General features: G+C 39.3%; 1 protein-coding gene and 1 non-coding gene across 4 annotated transcripts; both read right to left on the bottom strand.

Moving 5' to 3' along the window:
* Positions 1–203: 203 nt before the first annotated feature.
* GSKIP (GSK3B interacting protein) lies at positions 204–18,588 on the bottom strand. Of its 3 annotated transcripts, XM_032623718.1 has the most exons (4): positions 18,490–18,550; positions 17,745–18,143; positions 4,315–4,583; positions 204–2,102 (listed from the first exon to the last, which is right to left on the bottom strand). In XM_032623718.1, exons 3-4 carry the CDS (start codon positions 4,570–4,572, stop codon positions 1,941–1,943), a joined length of 420 nt encoding a protein of 139 aa, XP_032479609.1. In that variant the 5' UTR covers positions 4,573–4,583; positions 17,745–18,143; positions 18,490–18,550; the 3' UTR covers positions 204–1,940. The 3 variants fall into 3 exon arrangements, with proteins under 3 accessions (XP_032479609.1, XP_032479608.1, XP_032479610.1); XM_032623717.1 differs by lacking the exon at positions 17,745–18,143 and having other exon boundaries at positions 18,490–18,588; XM_032623719.1 differs by lacking the exons at positions 17,745–18,143; positions 18,490–18,550 and having other exon boundaries at positions 4,315–8,901.
* On the bottom strand, positions 17,506–17,632 carry LOC116750255. The gene has a single exon (XR_004348953.1). It is a non-coding gene; the product is annotated as a small nucleolar RNA SNORA27 (small nucleolar RNA).
* Positions 18,589–18,632: the final 44 nt, after the last annotated feature.

Raw genomic sequence — 18,632 nt, 5'->3', positions numbered from 1 at the left:
ATTACCGGACATTTGTATATTTTTCTGAGTTGATCATATTATTTGCCCCTTATTCTCATTTTTTTCTTACTGACTTATAAGAGCTACTTATTTGGAGGTTCTTTCTTTTTCTTTTGGAAGTGAAATCAAGGGTTAATTTATCTGGTTAAATTCTTTTAAAAATCTAGGTAAAATGAAGGTTTTAATATCTAGTGGAGGTTTTGATATGTGTAGTTCTATTAATGTCTTCTCTCTCTGTTGCTCTTTCATAGTAATAAAAAGAGCAAATCACTTCACACCGAAATGGAACAATACAGAATTCAAAAATGGAAACGGAATCTCTCGGAATCAAACATTTATCACAAAATGAACGCTTTCAATTTTTAAACATACAATCACTTTTCTTCATACTTAACTCAAAATTAGCAAACAGAATTTTATTCAGACTTTACAAATATCCTTTACATTTAGCCTGAGATTAAGCATGAGAAAGTTCAACCTGAAGTTAGACTTTGCTACCCAAACACTTCAGCATCTGAAAATAAAGCCGAGGATGAATGTTCATTTATCAAACATAATTTAAGCATTCCAATAAACTCTGACAATGAATAGTGACCCAAACCAAACTTTAACTTGCTCTGGTCTACATGATCTTCAGAGCCTAAAAGTACCTATTATTTCATAATGATTTTAAAAAGTCTTCAAATGACAAATTATGAAGGTGTGTCCAGATGTGGAATTTTAGTTCAACATTTCTATAGTTGCTGCTTTAGACTAGTATTAAAAAAACAACTCCCCAATCCTTATTATTCAACATGTACTTGAAAACATGTAGCAGCATGGTATAGTTTATTTTTATAAATATTAGTACCTGTAATAAAATATAAAATACAGAGTCTCCGTTTTTCAAATATTAAGTCTCTGAATGCTTCATTCATCCTTTGGTTTCAAACCCATACGATGCACACTCATATGACATTGCAGATTTAGCATTCAGACAGAACGCTGTACATCTGTTGGGGAAGGAGGGGTGCTGTGGGAATACCAAAGCGCTACATCATAGAAAGGAAACGTTGAAGCAAAAATACTTTCTGAATATATACTGTACATTATGTAAACAAACATTCATAATAAGAATCAACACAGGCCAAAATATTGTTTTCTAGGAAATCAGTCTTTTTTCTTTTAAATCACACACGCTGAAGATGCTTTTTGTTAGGAAAAGAATGGAGCCTGTTCCTATATTTGCTTATGTGCTTAAGTATCTTGGAAACAAGTAGTTGTTGCACTCATTGGCTGACGGTTTGTCCTCTTACTTGGCCGGCTGGTGCAAACAGGAATACATTACTATTTCAGTACCTGTTCTTCACGTAATACTAGCTATGTAATATAGAATTAATTCATCTTTATCAGTCCATATTAATAATATAAATAGATTACATGAAGCAGTGAATTTCAAAATCTGTGCAGGGGAAACTAGTTGATAATTTGTTTCCAATAAGGCTGGTAGCAAAATAATTACTACAAAGTCAGTCCAAGCTAGTAGCAAACCCCTGATTTAGCAAGCTGAATCAAAGTTTGAAGTTAGTTTATTTCCTATATTACTGTGCAAATCTAGAATTTCCTATGTAAGAGAGAGTGCTGGCAGCATCAAAGTCCTGCAATAAGAGAATGAAATACTGATTAGGTTTTCAGAATGCCAGAGATACTATATGAAGAAATCTGAATGTCTTAATGACGGTGTCACAGCAATGGCCTCAGGATTTCCTTAATGAATCACAAACTAAGAAAGACAATTCATTAGTCAATAAAGTTCTCAATCAAAAGCCTAAATGTGAAGCAAAAAATCATAAAGACACAAAATCAAAGATGCATTTTCTACTATGACCACCTGGAAGAATTTCAAGCTTTAGGTCAACATTGTGTACCAGCAGCAGCCTCTCTAACAGGAAAAAACTTAGTCATGACTGTCCATCCCTTTTCAAAGCTTCCAGTCTTTGAAGGAGTGCATTTCCAAATGCTTCCCGGTAGGCAGGGCTAAGTGTATCCAACAAGGAGTAGACTGTTTCATGGTAGGGAGTCTGTAAATGATCATCCACCTGGTCGAAAGCATAACCTACCACCTACAAGAGAAATGCAGTAGTGAATAAATAATCAGATTTCATCTTGGTACAGAAAGCAAAAAAAAAACCCCTAGTTTTTACATGGGTCATTCTCCGACATTATGTGTTTCTCCATCAATAGTTAGAATACACATATTTTTAATACAACCTGTAATATTTAAGCAATTCATAACATACAGGAACACCACCAGCAAAATGCTCTCGTCATAATTTTTTTCTCAAAATTTAAAAGGTCTGTTTTACCTTTTGATCCTAAAGGAATGTAAAATACAGAAAGAATTTAAAAAGCTATACAAAAATAGTATTTCATTTTCATGGTCTAAAACATCCTTCTATTTATTTTGGGGTTTTTTTGGCTGCACCACATGGCATGTGGGATCTTAGTTCCCTGACCAGGGAATGAACCCGTGCCCCCTGCATTGGAAGCACGAAGTCTTAACCACTGGACCGCCAGGGAAGTCCCCATGCTTCTATTTAATTCCACATATATTGAGGGTCTTTTTATAAAGGTACTATAATAAATAATTATACTTATTATTACTACAGTGTTATTAGTCCATATGGTTATAATTTATGTGATTTGGACTTTGTATAAAGAATTCTAAAATTTATTTGAAGTTTTAATTCTGCCTTATAATTAGTTATCTGAAATGCCACTTTCATTACTAATACATTACTTATCTGCTCAACTCTGAGATAAAAGGGAATGTTATTCTGTGTGCTTCTCTGTGTGTTTTTTCCCCTTAAACACAGACAAAGCTTTTTTCTTCAACAGGATTATAAGGAGATGCAAGTTTATGCTAGAAACAGAAGCAGAGTTGTTATCGCACCACTTCGGGACCATGCTCTGTCCCAGCACTTTCTACAACATATTACAATTTTGTTTGCCCCTCTCTTACCCCCACTAGACTCTGGTCTACCTGGGGACAGGGATCATGTCTTATTCGCATGGTTTGATTTCTAATTCCTGACACAGGACAGTTACTCAGTAAATGTTAACTGAATCAGACTGAAAAAATAAATATTTGAGTACTTACATGTCAGGTTTTATAACTGATCCAGATCTTTCTGCAAACTTTATTCACATAACCATCCCCCAAATACTTTTCAGTTTTCTTTTCTTTTTAATCTCCAACTTACAGATAAAGAAGTAGGGACTCAGGTTGACTGACTCACCCAAGGTCACTCAAATTCACATGTAAGACTTCTGACTCTCATTAGAACGTTTCCTACCTCACCAGAATTAAACAGTGTCAGACAGAATTAATTTACCTGGGGTCATTTATCTCTACTTTCGATTTGCCTATTTCTATTTAACATCCACTTCTAAAGATTGCAAGTTTTGGGTACAAATTTAGGAAGGGGAGCACAAAGATTAGTTAATTCTGGGACTACTCCCAAAGCCAAGCCTCAGCTGTTGGGGAACTAAGGGTAGTGACGATGCTAGCCTTGCAATCGGCTTCAATGTAAGTGATCCTCTATCAAGGGATACACAGAACACACGATCACATACATCTTAGGTAAATTGAATCTAGTGAAATAAAGAGATGTTCATGTGCTTGTTTAATGTATCACGTGACATTTTTACTTGCTTAAACCCTGTGCTCTACTTTATGATACTGCGTATCTTTGGGAGAACTATCTATAGAAACAGAAAAGTCAGAGATTTTTGACCAAGACAGAAGGTTATTTATTTATTTTGGCTGTGCCGCACGGCCTGCGGGATCTTAATTCCCTGACCAGGGGTTGAACGTGGGCCCTTGGCAGTGAAAGTAAGTAGTTCTAACCACTGGACCTCCAGGGAATTCCCTCAAGTATGTTGTTTCAATAGAAGAGACATTTATAAGAGGTGGGAAAATATTCAACACAATGGCTGCAAAACTCATCCAATGCAGAGAATGCATAATTCTGGTAAACATATTTAGCTAGAGATAAGAAATAAGTTAATCTGGGGGGTGACGGTTACAACAAAATATTCTGCAAATCAAATCTGTTTTTTCTTTTTCAAAAAATCCAATTTTCCCATGTTGGCTGAAAGACTTTGGTATTAATAAAAATTCCTAGGGAAAAAAGCTTTCCTTAAAAAAACTTAGAAGCTACTGAGTGTCAAGTTCTCGTCTAACACTCTTTCCCACTCCCTGACTCCCGGCCCTTTTGGATTAAGTGGTAAAGATGTAATTTTTTTTTCTTTCCTGAAGAGAAAATGACTTACCCTGAGCCCGGCTTCAGTGAGCTCCAGGCAGTATCTATTCCTTTCTCTCGTTTCCACATTGATATAGGCCACATCGTCTGCACAGCGCAGGGTTTTTGAGACAAACATGGTGTTAACAGCAAAGAGAACATCATTTACAACTGCTTCAGCTTCCAGTCTCATGTCTTTCATATCTGTTCCTTCAAAGCCATTAAGCTCTGCATCTTCTTCAAATCCTGACACACTGCTCAGCTCCATGGGATTACAGTCTGTTTCCATTCTGCAAAAATCTGGATATAAAACTGGCTTATAGAAAGACATTCCACATACTAATGTTTGATTAAAAGCAGTTATGCCTTACAGCTGCTACTTATTGGAAAACATTAATGAGTTAACATCTTTTAGGGAAAATATTGCCTAAAACCATTTTCAGTAGTTTTGCACAGCAAAATTACCTATAGATTAAAAAAACCCCCCAAAACAAAAAACTCTTGTTCTCCACTTCTCCTCAAAAGGTTAATCCCCATATTGGTACGAATTCAGAATATCAGTTTTTAGCTATTTCAAACAATGCCAATGTAAAACTCCTAGTACCTACTTCTTTCTAAATGTATTATTATTTTTCTAGGACAGATATTTAGAACTGGAATTGCTGCGTCAAAGTATATACTCATTTTAACTTTTAATAGATACTGCTGAGTCACCCTTCAAAAAAGGCTGTACTGATTGATATTCCACCAACAGGATATGAAGGACTGTGCTCTTTTTCACCACACCCTTTCCAACCGTTTTTAACATTGAGAGGCAAAGAATGATGTCTCATTGTTTGAATATGTATACCCTTGATTAAACGACCTTTGGGTATTTATAGGATATTTTTAGTTCCAAGATCATACACCTATTAAAAAAAAACAAATAAAAATGAACTAAGTAGTCTGAAATCAAAGTTTAAGTCTTTACCTATAAGGTACACCTTCAATAGTTCCTTTTATGACTTCTCAGTTTGGGGTTTTGCCTAAGAAGCAATCTTCCCCATTCCACGATTACACTTTAAAATGCTCTAAATTATCTTTTGAATTCTCATTCTCTCTCTCTATATTTAACTCTTTGATCCGTCTGGAATTTATTCTGTGTAGCTTTATTTTCCAAGTGGATAGCCTATTGTCCCAACACCACTTACTGAATAACTCTTTTTACTATTTACTTGAACTGGCTCACATATTATACTCTGAAAAATACTATTTCTTGTGCTAACTTGACCCAGTATTACTGCCAGTCTGCTATGTAGTTCTTGCTTCTCTTCTGTGACTGGGGGAGCAGTTGAGTATTGTTAAAAATTCTAAATGTATGGATGAGAAAAGTTAATAAATGTGAGATTGCTTTGGAATGTAAAAACAGCTTTTCAGAATAAGATATACTTTCTTTTTACCTGTAGGCTTTAAAAGTAAATTAAGATTTCATTTCTCTGATATGGATTAAGCACCCACTGTCCCAAATGTAGGATGACTGTTCAACTCGTTATGAACATTTATTTGTACTGTTTGTCTATTACCTTACAAATTCCATCCCTTTTTCTAAAGTTACCAACTTGTGCACTATCTGTGTGATGTTCAAAATCCTTTAAATTAGTGGTCCTCAATTGTGGCCACAAACCCCATCTGAGAAACTGAATCAAAACCTCTGGGAGATTTTTCTGGGTATTTTTTCAGAGTTTCTGGGTGAGTCTACTGTACAGCCAATGATCTGAATTATTAGCAAAAATCTTAAGGTGCTAGAGTTCCTATAGCTGCAAGTCATTTGCACATTATAAAAGTCAAAACTATTTGCTAACGGCAACTTATGATAAACTATGTAAAGCTCTTTCAAAAAACTACATAGAAAACTGGTACAAATAATATAATCCTCCAATCCTATTTCAACTAATGATATGCTTTAAGGGTCCTTTATCTTGTCTCCCACAGCACTTTATAGGATTAGTCACTCACTACTAACAATACAAGTTAATTATAAATTTATCAATTATTGCTGGAGGAATTTGTCAGGTAACTGAAATCTAATATTGACTTAGTATATATGAAAGTGAAAATATTTGATTTTCTAAAAATGTCTACCTTCTCTAGAAATAATCATTATATTCCTTAATATTACACTTGGTTTTATGTATAAGAAATGAGACCATTTTATTTTTTTACAAAGTCAGTTCTGAAGATTTTGAAATGTGACTGTCTACCATAAATCTCTTAACATCCTGAATGGCAAACATCTTTATTTTGCTCAAGTAATCAAGTACCTTAACTACAGATGACAGAAATAGTAACTGTTACATGAAAAAAATGTTTATATGAGAAAGCTTTTAAAGAAAGAGCTTAATTCATTGCAACTAGGACCATGGTGATATGATAAGCCAAAATCCAATACTAGAATATAAGAAATCCTCACAGGTCAGTAAAGCAGGTCATCAAACTGTGGGTAGTAGTTAGCACCAAGGGGCACAAAAAGAGAAAGACACCTTTCCTGAGACTGTGAACTTTCAGGAGATTTTTCTCTGAAATGCTTTTGAATGATGCATTAAATAGCAGACACATCCAGAACCTCTGATGATACATAAGAATTGACAGATTTTAGTACTGAAGCATTACACAAGTTAACATTTTAAGCTATCATTACTTTAAGGTATTATTACAATTATCTTTTGTTGGTATGACAAGCTCTTGATTATTTATCAATACCCTTTCCCCTTCCTAACAGCACCCAGATTTTCCAAGAGGAATCTTAATACCTCCCCTTCCCGTATTTTTTTTTTTTCTAAGTTTTTGGCTGCACCCCACGGCATGTGAAATCTTAGTTCCCCAACCAGGGACTGAACCCACGCCTCCTGCATTGGAAGGAAGAGTCTTAACCACTGGACTGCCAGGGAAGTCCCCTCTTCCCCTATTGAGTAAAGTAACCAAGCAATTTGCGTGAGATTGACCCCAATCCCAACTGAAGACTGTCCTGAACTTATCAATACACTGAATTCTTCCTAGTCATTTTATTTTTAAAATTTATTTATTTATGTTTTGCTGCGTCAGGTTTTAGTTGCAGCACCCGTGGTCTTCATTGAGGCATGCGGGATCTTTTGTTGCAGCACGGGCTTCTCTCTAGTTGTGGCATGCGGGTCTTCTCTAGTTGTGGCGCACAGGCTCCAGGGCACATGGGCTCTGTAGTTGTGGTATACGGGGTCCAGAGTGCGTGCACTCTGTAGTTTACGGCACACAGGCTCTCTCATTGAGGCATGCGAGCTCAGTAGTTGTGGCGTGCGGGCTTAGTTGCCCCATGGCATGTGAGATCTCAGTTCCCTGACCAAGGATCAAACCCATGTCCCCAGCACTGGAAGGCGGATTCTTTACCGCTGGACCACCAGGAAAGTCCCTTTTCTAGTCACTTTAATGCAGAATAGTTTACAGCACACAGCCCTGGCTGTCCCTGGTAGCCATCCCAAGACGAGGGAAACTCAAGGATGATGCTGACAATGGGAAAACAGAGCCAAGAGATTCACAGAGAAATAAAGCCCGAGCCCTGACAGCTGCCCAACCTTTGCACTTTTCAGTTATTGCAGCCAATAAATTCATTATTTTACAGGCAACTGAAAGCATACTGAATTAGGAGTTACCTAAAATAAAAAGCACTCGTCAAATCTCGCTCTTCAACAGCTTTACACAAGAGGTTTAAAAAAACGGAACCATGATATTTTTGTGTGTCATGTAGAAAGTGCTTAATAAAAGCTTTGTAGACTGAGTATCAACATGTGTATTAGTTTCCTATTGCTGCTTTAACAAATTACCACAAACTTAGTGGCTTAAAATAACATGAATTAATTTTCTTACAATTCTGGACGTGAGAAATCTAAAACCAAGGTGTTAGATGCCACACCCTGGGCCTTGTTTGTGCATTGTTCCCTCTGAAGAATCCACAACTCTCAAGTATTCTCTGCTTATCCATAACTTTTCATCTGTGCTCATTCAAGCCCAATTTTGACTGACCTGTTCCATGAGTCAAGCCCCATAGTAACTTAACAATTATGTCATAAATCATGGAATGCCCAGGGTGTGGCAGGAATTGTAAGGAAACTGGACTAGGTAGTCTACTACAAGGAAAATGCTAAGAGAATAACAGATAAGAATGGCCCAATGTGACAAGGTGCTAATACCTAGACAACAGAATTTGATTTTGGTACAACAGGCTGTTTTAAGCTCTTGAGAATGGGAAGAGCAATGTCTTTATATTTAAAGTAGGTTCCTTGTAGGCAGTATATAGTTTGGTCCTGCTTTTTCATCCAATCTGATAATCTCTACCTTTTAATTGGAGTGTTTAGACCATTGATGTTTAATATGATTACTATGATTATTGATATGATTACTATGATTGACATGGTTACTATCTCGCTGTTTGTCTTCTATTTGTCCCACCTGTACTTTATTCCCTTTTCCTTATTTTTCTGCCTACTTTTGGACTGACCACTTTTTAGGATTCTTTTTTACATCCTTTGGTGGTTTATTGACTCTTTGTTGAACGTTTTTGGTGGTTGCTTTAGAGTTTATAGTATACATCTTTAATTTATCACACCTTCAAGTGTTCTTTTTTTTTTTTTTTTTTTTTTTTTTTTTTTTGCGGTACGCGGGCCTCTCACTGTTGTGGCCTCTCCCGTTGCGGAGCACAGGCTCCGGACGCGCAGGCCCAGCGGCCATGGCTCACGGACCCAGCCTCTCCGTGGCATGTGGGATCTTCGCAGACCGGGGCACGAACCTGCGTCCCCTGCATCGGCAGGCGGACTCTCAACCACTGCGCCACCAGGGAAGCCCTCAAGTGTTCTTATACCACTTCATGAACAATATAGGAACCTTACAAGAGTATATTATACACTTTGTGCTATTTTTGTCATACATTTTACTTCTACATATGTTAGAAACTTCATAATACATGTTATTTTTGTTTCATTATTATTGTTTTTAACAGTGTTTTTTTGTTTGTTTTCTGGCTACACGTCATGGCTTGTGGGATCTCAGTTCCCTGACCAGGGATTGAACCCAGGCCACAGCAGTGAAAGCCTGGAATTGTAACCACTAGGCCACCAGGGAATTCCCATTATTTTTGCTTTAAATAGCCAGTTACTTTTCAAAGAGACTTAGGTAGTAAGAAAAATGCATTTTATATTTAACCATACAGTTACTATTTCTGATGCTCCTCATTTCTTTGTGTTGATCTACATCTGCATCTATGATCTGTATAATTTTTCTTCTGCCTGATGATTTCCTTAAACATTTCCTGTAGTGTAGGTCTGCTGTTGATGAATTCTTTCAGCTTTTCTATGTCTGAACAAGTCTTCCTATCACTTTCATTTTTTTTTTTATCAACTTATTTTATTTATTTATTTTTGGCTGCACTGGGTCTTTGTTGCTGTGCACAGGCTTTCCCTAGTGGCGGCAAGCAGGGGCTACTCTTCATTGCAGTACACAGGCTTCTCATTGCAGTGGCTTCTCTTGTTGCAGAGCACAGGCTCTAGGTGCATGGGCTTCAGTAGTTGTAGCACGCAGGCTCAGAAGTTGTGGCTCGTGGGCTCTAGAGCGCAGGCTCAGCAGTTGTGGCACACGGGCTTAGCTGCTCCACGGCATGTGGGATCTTCCTGGACCAGGGCTCAAACCTGTGTCCCCTGCATTGGCAGGCAGATTCTTAACCACTGTGCCACCAGGGAAGCCTCACTTTCATTTTTAAAAGATATTTTTGCTGGGTATAGATAGAATCCTAGGCTGACTGTTTTTCTTTCAAGAAAAAAATGTTTCCTTCAAGAAAAAAATCAAAGATGTTTCTCTACCGTCATCTTATTTGCACTGTTTCCCGTGAGAAACGTGATGTCATTGTTATCTTTGTTCCTCTTGGTGTAGTTTTTCTTCATGTTTCTTTTGCTTGGGGTTCATTCAGCCTCTTCCATCTGTGGGTTCATAGATTTTAATAAATTTGGAAAAATTTTGGCCATTATTTCTTCTAACATTTATTCGTCTCTCCTCTCACTGGAGTCCAATTTCATGAATATTAGTCCAAGTGAAGTTGTCCTACCCCATGCTCATTTTTTCACTCTTTTCCTCTTTGTGTTTCACTTTGAATAGTTTCTATTGCTATTTAAAGTTCTTTTCTAATCTTTTCTTTGCTGTATCTAATCTCTTATACTTGGATTCTTCTTTCAAAAACACATTTTTCATGTCTCTACTTCATTTGCACAATCTTTTCTCTAATTATTTTAAACATATGGAATAATTATAATAAATGTTTTAATGTCACTGTTATTTCTGGGTTGGTTTCAATTGACAGATTTTTCTAATCGTTATGGGTTGCATACTGCTTCTTTGTATGCCTGATAGTTTTTGATTGGATGCCTGACTGTGTGGATTTTACCTTGCATGGTGCTTGATATTTTTATATTCCTATAAATATCATTGAGTATTGCCCTGGGATGTAGTTATCTGGGAGAAGCTTGATCTTCTCAGGTCTTGCTTTTAGGCTTTTTAAGGCAGTATCAAAACTCGTTTAATCTCTGGTTAATTTTTTTCCCAACTACAGAGGCAAAACCTTTCTGAGCACTCTACCGGATGGCCTATGAATTATGAGATTTTTCATTCTGGGTGAGAAGAACTGGAACTATCACTGGTCCTGTCTGAGCTCTGAAAATTCCTCTAATTCTTTTGGGTACTCTCTTCCCCAGCCCTGGGGAGTTTCCTCACAACTATGTGTTGATCAGTATTCAGCTGCAGACTGGAGGGGGATCCTCCGTATTTATCCACGGCTCTAAGAAGCTCTCTACCTTCTAGTACTCTGTCCTAGCTGCCTTGGCCTTCCTGGAATCCTAGCTTCTTATCCACAATTCAGGTAGACTGCCAGTTCTATCTGGGTTTCTCCTCGCAAGGCTATGCCTAGAAATTCTCTCCAGGCAATAATCTGGGGCAACAGTTTGCATCTTGTCTCTCAGGGATCACTGTCCTTCACTGCCTAATGTCCAACGTCTTAAAACCATTGTTTCATGTATTTTTGCCCACTGTTTTTGTTGTTTCAGGTGGAAGGGTAAATCTGGTCCCTGTTACTCTATCTTAGCCAGGAGTGGAAAGCTTATTAACCAGTTTTCAGCTAATTTTGGAATCTTATTTCATCAGTTTTTCTTTCATTGATTTTGGTCTCTCCTATATTATTTTGAATCAACTTCACCATCTTGTTGGTTCTTTCATTAATGAGTTAAATACATTTTTGACACATGCTTACTATATGTTTGTATAAAACTCACGTTTTTAAGTAAAAAAATTATATTTTGACACTACTTTCAGACTTTTAATCCTTCCAAATTCAGTTTGGACACATCTGTTTCAGGATTCTGTATCTGATCTCAAGGTAGAGTTAATCACTATATCCTCCTTCTTTAGAATTTGTTTTGATACTTCTGTACTTATCACACCTCACTGCAAATGAAGGTCTGTGGTGTCCATATCACCAGCACAGTGTCTGGCATAAAGCAGGTCTTCACTGAATACTTTCTGAGCGAATAAACCAAAGGAAAATTACTAATTTTCTGCTTCTCAAGCTGTAGTACTCAGCTCTGTGACGTGGGGCATACAAAGCTACAGGATAAACATGATAGACACTCCTGGAAAATACACATCACTGCTAGAGTAACAATATTATGAAGTATGATGCAAAATTACGTACAATTTTAAAGCAAATGGCAGCCTCAAGCCATGTCCTCTTTAGGTTATGTTTCCCCACCCCTAGGGTTTCCTTTGCCTCTGACTAAAATATATGAGTGAAAAATAAGTAAGAGAAGGACTGCTTTAACTCAAGGAATTAACTAAAAAAGCTGAAAATTCCAGGCACTGGGTCTGGGGGTATAAAGTTAATAGGCAGAGGTTGGAGCTGGTGGAAGAGTGGAATGTTAGTACTGGGTTGGACCTTCTCTAAGTCTTTATAGCTCTTCCCACTTCGGTTATAATAATGCTCTTTATTAAAAGTTAAGGTAATTATTGATAGCTCTTACTTCTGTTGGTATAATTTGGGGGCTATGTTAGTGTTTTTGGAGGATTCATGAAACTGGTTATCAAGATATTGATTCCTAAGTCCTTCATTCTCTATTTCTTAATTTTTTATATTCTAATTTTCTATGGCAGAAAAATGTATTGTTTGTAATAAGACAAAAAACTTTAAAAAATGTGATGTATGAGAAAGTATGAGGTGTAGGAAGCAGACACATTTTTCTTCTTAGAGAAGCCAGACTACTTAGTGTTTTGTTTTTTGGCTGCGTTGGGTCTTCACTGCTGTGTGCGGGCTTTCTCTAGTTGTGGCGAGCGGGGGCTACTCTTTGTTGCAGTGCGCGGGCTTCTTGTTGCAGTGGCTTCTCTTGTTGTGGAGAATGGGCTCTAGGAGCACGGGCTTCAGTAGTTACGGTGCGTGGGCTCAGTAGTTGCGGTGCGTGGGCTCAGTAGTTGCAGCACGTGGGCTCTAGGGTGCAAGGGCTTCAGTAGTTGTGGCACGTGGGCTCAGCAATTGTGGCTCGTGGGCTCTACAGTGCAGGCTCAGTAGTTGTGTTGCAAGGGCTTAGTCGCTCCTCAGTATGTGGAATCCTCCCAGACTAGGGATCGAACCCGTGTTCCCTGCACTGGCAGGCAGATTCTTAACCACCAGGGAAGTCCTAAGACAGTTAAAGTAACTGGCAGCTTCAGTTTCAAATGAAATAAGAGCTTTGAATTTATCTGAATTTCAAACTACTGTTTTGAAAGTAAAGATGAATAAAGTTGATTAATTCGCAACATTTAGAATTCAGGCGAAGCTAAAGCTAGTTTAAACTTTATTTTCTGTAACACATAACATTTAATGTTTTCAATAGCTCTGAGATACTTATTTTGAAATTAAAAATTTTAAATCAGAATCATTTGCAGCATTACAGACACATTTTTTTTCTTAGAGAAGCCAGACTACTTAGTGTTTTGTTTTTTGGCTGCGTTGGGTCTTCGCTGCTGTGTGCGGGCTTTCTCTAGTTGTGGCGAGCGGGGGCTACTTAATTCAAATAAAAAGGGCTTATCTTTCCATTTGTACACTGATTTATAAAATTACTCTGCACCCCACTTTCAACAAAGACACACACACACAACCTAGTAATAACAAATCAAGCCACCGAACTGCATTGTGCTTCAGCTGATTAAACAGGAAGGTGATGGTGAAGAAATAGATAATGTTCATTTGAGAAGTCTTTTTTTTTTTTTTTTAAAGATTTAATTGGCTTTATTAGGCAGTTCATGAATTGGGCAGAATCCCATCTGGCAACTAGAGTGGTACTCCTGGAGAAGTCTTTTAAACTGTAAAAAATAGGCAAGAACACTACAACCCTGTAAACAACCTTTCTTTTGAAACCAGAAATAGTAAATGAGATTCTAAGACTAAAAATTGAATGCTTAAGAACTAAAACCAAAAAAACTCCAGGAATTAGTTTTTTGTTTCTATATAACCCACTAGGTTATATAGAGGATTTGGTATTATATTTAATATAAGGTACATTCTAACCAACATAAATCAATATCTAAAGAGATATGAAATAGAAACCTCTTTGTTTTCCATTTAAACTCTAAATTGGCTCTCTACCAGACTCTGAGCAATATTCTGTTGCCAGCACCTTCAAAAATTGGAATACCTTATGGTTGCTTTTAGTTATTCTGGTAGATTGCATCACCTTGCAAAAAGTTTCCAAATGATTCCTTATAACATCATCCATAAATTATTTAGGAACCGCTCTTACTTCATCTGTTGGTATAATTTTTGGACTGTGTTAGTGGTCTGGGGAGAATTCATGAAACTAGTTATCAAGATATTGTTCACTGAATTCTTTATTCTCTACTTCTTAATTTAGTAGACTTTGTTTTGTTTCATCACAAATTTACAGCATTAAAGAGCTAGCGAAAGACTAGATTCATCCTTGATGACAAAAGAACAGGAGTAGAAAGACATACACGACTGTCTGCATGTCTACAGCATGGCAAAAGAACAGAGCCAGAATGATTTCAAGAGCAGTATACAGATGTCAAATTTACATTTTGAAAGAAAGTTCGATTTTTCAGTTGCCATTACAACAGTCAGCTGAGGGTTAGAATGTAATATCTTAATGATGATTACAGCTGACCCTTGAACAACACAGGTTTGAACTGCACAGGTCCACTTATGCACAGATTTTTTTCAATAGTAAATACTACAGTATTACACTATCCACGTTGATTGAATTGGTGGATGTGAAACTGCGTATATACAGGGCTGACTACAAGTTACACGTGGATTTTCAGTTTTGGGGGGTTGGCATCCTTAACCCCAGCGTTGTTCAAGGGTCAACTGTACTTTTATTTATATCATACATCACAGTCTGGAAAATCCTCTCAACATGAATAAGAAGTGGCCATATGGTGTGATGGTTAAAGGGCTCTTTTGAACAGACTGATCGGGGCTAGAATCTCAGCTCTGCCACTTCCTCTGCGACTTGGGGCAAGATATCTTAATCCCTCTAGTCACACATTCCGCCGCCCTAAAATGAAGCCAACAAGAGCATCTACCTTAAAGGGATCCCAAGAGAACTAAATGAGTGAATATATGGAAAACGCTTAGCATGGTGCTGGACACGCAATAAGCTCAAGAAATATTATCTGTTAATTGTTAAAAATAGAGTATTTAAATATCTTTAAAGAAGAAAGAGTAAACTCTGACCTAAGCCCTTTGACTCCAAGTTCCGTGCTCTTTACAGTACCTGGAGTGGCTGCAGCTGCGGCCTTTCACGGCTCTGAGAAGCGTGAGACACAGGAACACTATTGTCTTATTCCTGTTACCTCAGGCACAAGTCTTAGAAGGACAAAAACATCTCAGCTTTTTTTTTCTTTCACATGTTAACATGGATTTCTTTCATGGATGATTTTTTGACATGACCCATTCAGCCTCTGGTATATAGCCTCTAACCTGTCATTTCAAATCTTTTCTAGAATTTTTTGGAAGTTGACAATGTTTGGTTGGTAATTACCTTCATCGTCCTCCCTTAATTAATGTTAGCTGTTAACATTTTGTGATAGTACTTTGTCTTTGATAAAACACAAAACACTGTTAGGATGAGTCTGTACTCTATTTGAGCTAGAGGTATAATAATGACAGATCCCAAACCTTAACAATTTACGCTGAATTTCTCCTACAAAGCATAAAACGTACCCGGCAACACACTTAAGACTGTGAAGGGAGCATGTTTGTTTTTACAAAATCTTCTAATTTTTATTTCCCCTTTCTGATATGTGAAATTTCACACATTCTATGGACAGTCTGAATGTAATTCTGTATTCCAAAAGAAATCACTTACTTAACATTTCAACCTGAAAAGAAGTCAACTGTCCTCATTCATCAAAAGTCTGGTTCAAACCTCCCAAGGTCTAGTCTAACTCCCTGCCAGATTGGATCCCAGTTTCATACCACTTTGTTTACACTCCTTTTATGGTAAGCATTATAATTATTCATAAACATGACTTATTATCTTCCAAATATATCCAGAATCCAACTGCTTTTTCCCATCTTCACTTCTATCACTCTAGTCCAAGCCACTGTCATCTCTGCCTGTATTATTGCAATATCTTTCTAACTGGTCTTGCTTTTTCTCCTTTGGTCCTCTCACCTCTCCACAAAAGTCTATTCTCAACACAGCAGTTAGCATGATCCTGTAAACATTTTGGCCAGATTATGGCACTGCTTTCCTCAAACCCATTCACCGAATGAATAAAAAGGCAAAGTCCTTATAGTGGCCTACAAGGCCCTATATGACCCCTCCCCACCACGAACCCCCAGCTTCTCCTCTTTCCTTCACTCCCTCTTGAGGTTCCTTGAACTCGCTAAGCACGCTCTTGCCATGGGCCTTGTGTTCTGCTGTTCCCCCTGCCTAGAAAACTCTTGCAGGTATTCACTTGCCTTGCTCCCCAGCTTTCCCTAAGTCTCTGCTAAAATGTCACCTATTAAACAAGAGAGGCCTTCCTTTATCCCCTATATAAAAGTGGCAAGGGCTTCCCTGGTGGCGCAGTGGTTGAGAGTCCGCCTGCTGATGCAGGGGACATAGGTTTGTGCCCCGGTCCGAGAAGATCCCACATGCCGCGGAGCGGCTGGGCCCGTGAGCCATGGCCGCTGAGCCTGCGCGTCCGGAGCCTGTGCTCCGCAACGGGAGAGGCCGCAACAGTGAGAGGCCCGTGTACCGCAAAAAAAAAAAAAAAAAAAAAAAAAAGTGGCAAATCTCTCTGCTCTCCATTCCCTTTATATTACTTTATTTTTTTCTACAGCACTTATCACCACATGGCATATGACATGTTTGATTACTGTTTGTTTCCCCTCCCTTCAATAAAATGTAAGCACTCCATGAGGGCAGGGACTTAATCTGGTCACTGCTGTATCCCCAGTACCTAGAACAATCCCTGGCACATAGCAGGCAATCAGTAAATATTTACTGAATAAAGGAGTGACCCCTTCACTATAGAACATAAGCTCCTTGAATTCCTCTTTACCTTTTTCACATCACCAACTGTGGAGACTTTCATTCAAAGGACCCTTAACGAACATTTAAACATGCATGAAGAGCAAGGGAACTGAAGTTACCAAGAATGCTTGGGACAAGTCTACAAAGAATGAGGGGTAGCAACAATCCCAGCACCTACGTACAGTGGAAAGCACCCTGGTTCCAAAATGAAAAGGTGAAAAGGTGGAAAGGGGAACCAGAGCTTTCTCCATCTGCCAACACTTGTGGGCTGTGTTAGTATTTCTAAGGCACTGGTGAAAGTTATCAGCATACAAACAAAATCTTCTTAACCCGGTCGTCTTAATTCACTATTTTTTTTTCTTTCGACAGTTTCATTTATTAACTAACCATGAACCTTTTTACCCACAGACAGGATAAATCAACAGTGTTGGCAAATTTAAAATCATTTACTAAATCTTACTGAACGGGGCCTGGAGACAAACATCCCCACTTTTAAGCTCTCTACTAATGAGGTGACAGACTCAATTATTTGGTAGAAATACCAAATAATTTAAGCAAAACCGGACGGCTAATAAAATTTACAACTTTAATTAAACTTTCTACACTCCGAATACTAGAACTGCTTAGTGACAAACTCCACAAGACTTTCCAGTAAGCTTATTACAGTTTGTTTCGTCTGACAGGTTACAAGACAAACACCCAGTCTGCTTGAGTTTTAAAAGGGTATTTCCTTTGCTCCCCCGGAATAACCAAGAAAGACAGGAGTCCAACTGGTAAAGCGAAAGTCGGGTTTAATTCACTATTCTTGATTAAACTGGATGTATCGGGACTCCGCTGGTTCCCTACGTATATCGTTTAAGTTTCCTAACAATATTTGGAGATAAGATATTACTAATGTGCTCACAGTTGGCGAAGACTCCGAGAGGTCAGCGGCCGCTTCGAGGGGGCTCGGCTAATGAGCGCCAGGGGCGGGATTCTAACCCAGGACACTTGGCTTCCGGGCCACGGAACAGCGGCACGCAGGCCTTCTCGGGGGTGGACCAAGCTAAGAGCCGGCTCCGCCTCTGCAGGAGTTGCCTCCTAAAAGGCAGAAACACGGCTGCGCAGATTCCCAGAACCGCGTAAGTACTTTGCCCAGGTTTCCGCGGGGTCGGAAGGTTCTGGTATCGATCAGAGAGAGCAGTTCTGCCTAGAAAGCTCAAGTGTCTTGGTCGCTGGCGCAGCACACGCAGGATGAATAAAGCGCTTTGGAAACTGCGAGCCTCTAGACAGACAGCGAAGCTGAAGCTCCGGAAAACAATACCTGAATGAGGCGGGCGACGAATAACTTGCTGACTATGGGCACCAGTCAATACGGGGGGTGGGCGTGGGGGGGAGAGGGATGCTCGAGAGGGGCTGCAGCCCTCCCCGTAGAGCCGGCAGCATCCGAGCGCCCGTGTCCGGGGTCGGGGTCTAAGCTGCCTGGGACGGCCCAGGCCGGATCCGCCCCCAACCCCACCCCCTCTCAGCCCGGGCACCGGGCCGCTTCTGCCGTCGCCCCTCACGGCCCGGCCTGCAGAGCCACGTCCGGCTCAGAGGGCCCCCAGCTCGCCCTCGAACCCCCCTCGACCCCTGGCCGGCCTCCCGCCGCCAGCCCCGCGACTGCTCACCTGCGAACGCCCCGCTTCCTCCTCTCATTCCCTCCCCAGGCCTCTGGAAGCGACCTGCGGCGCCACCCCATCTCCTCCCCGCCCTCGCCCCGCCCCCTCGGAGCCGGAACTGCCCCCTTCCGGGTCCTTTTCCCCGCCTCCTT

The sequence above is a fragment of the Phocoena sinus genome, chromosome 2 (assembly GCF_008692025.1).
Source record: "Phocoena sinus isolate mPhoSin1 chromosome 2, mPhoSin1.pri, whole genome shotgun sequence".
NCBI lineage: Eukaryota > Metazoa > Chordata > Mammalia > Artiodactyla > Phocoenidae > Phocoena > Phocoena sinus.
This window is presented reverse-complemented; position numbering and strand designations above follow the sequence as displayed.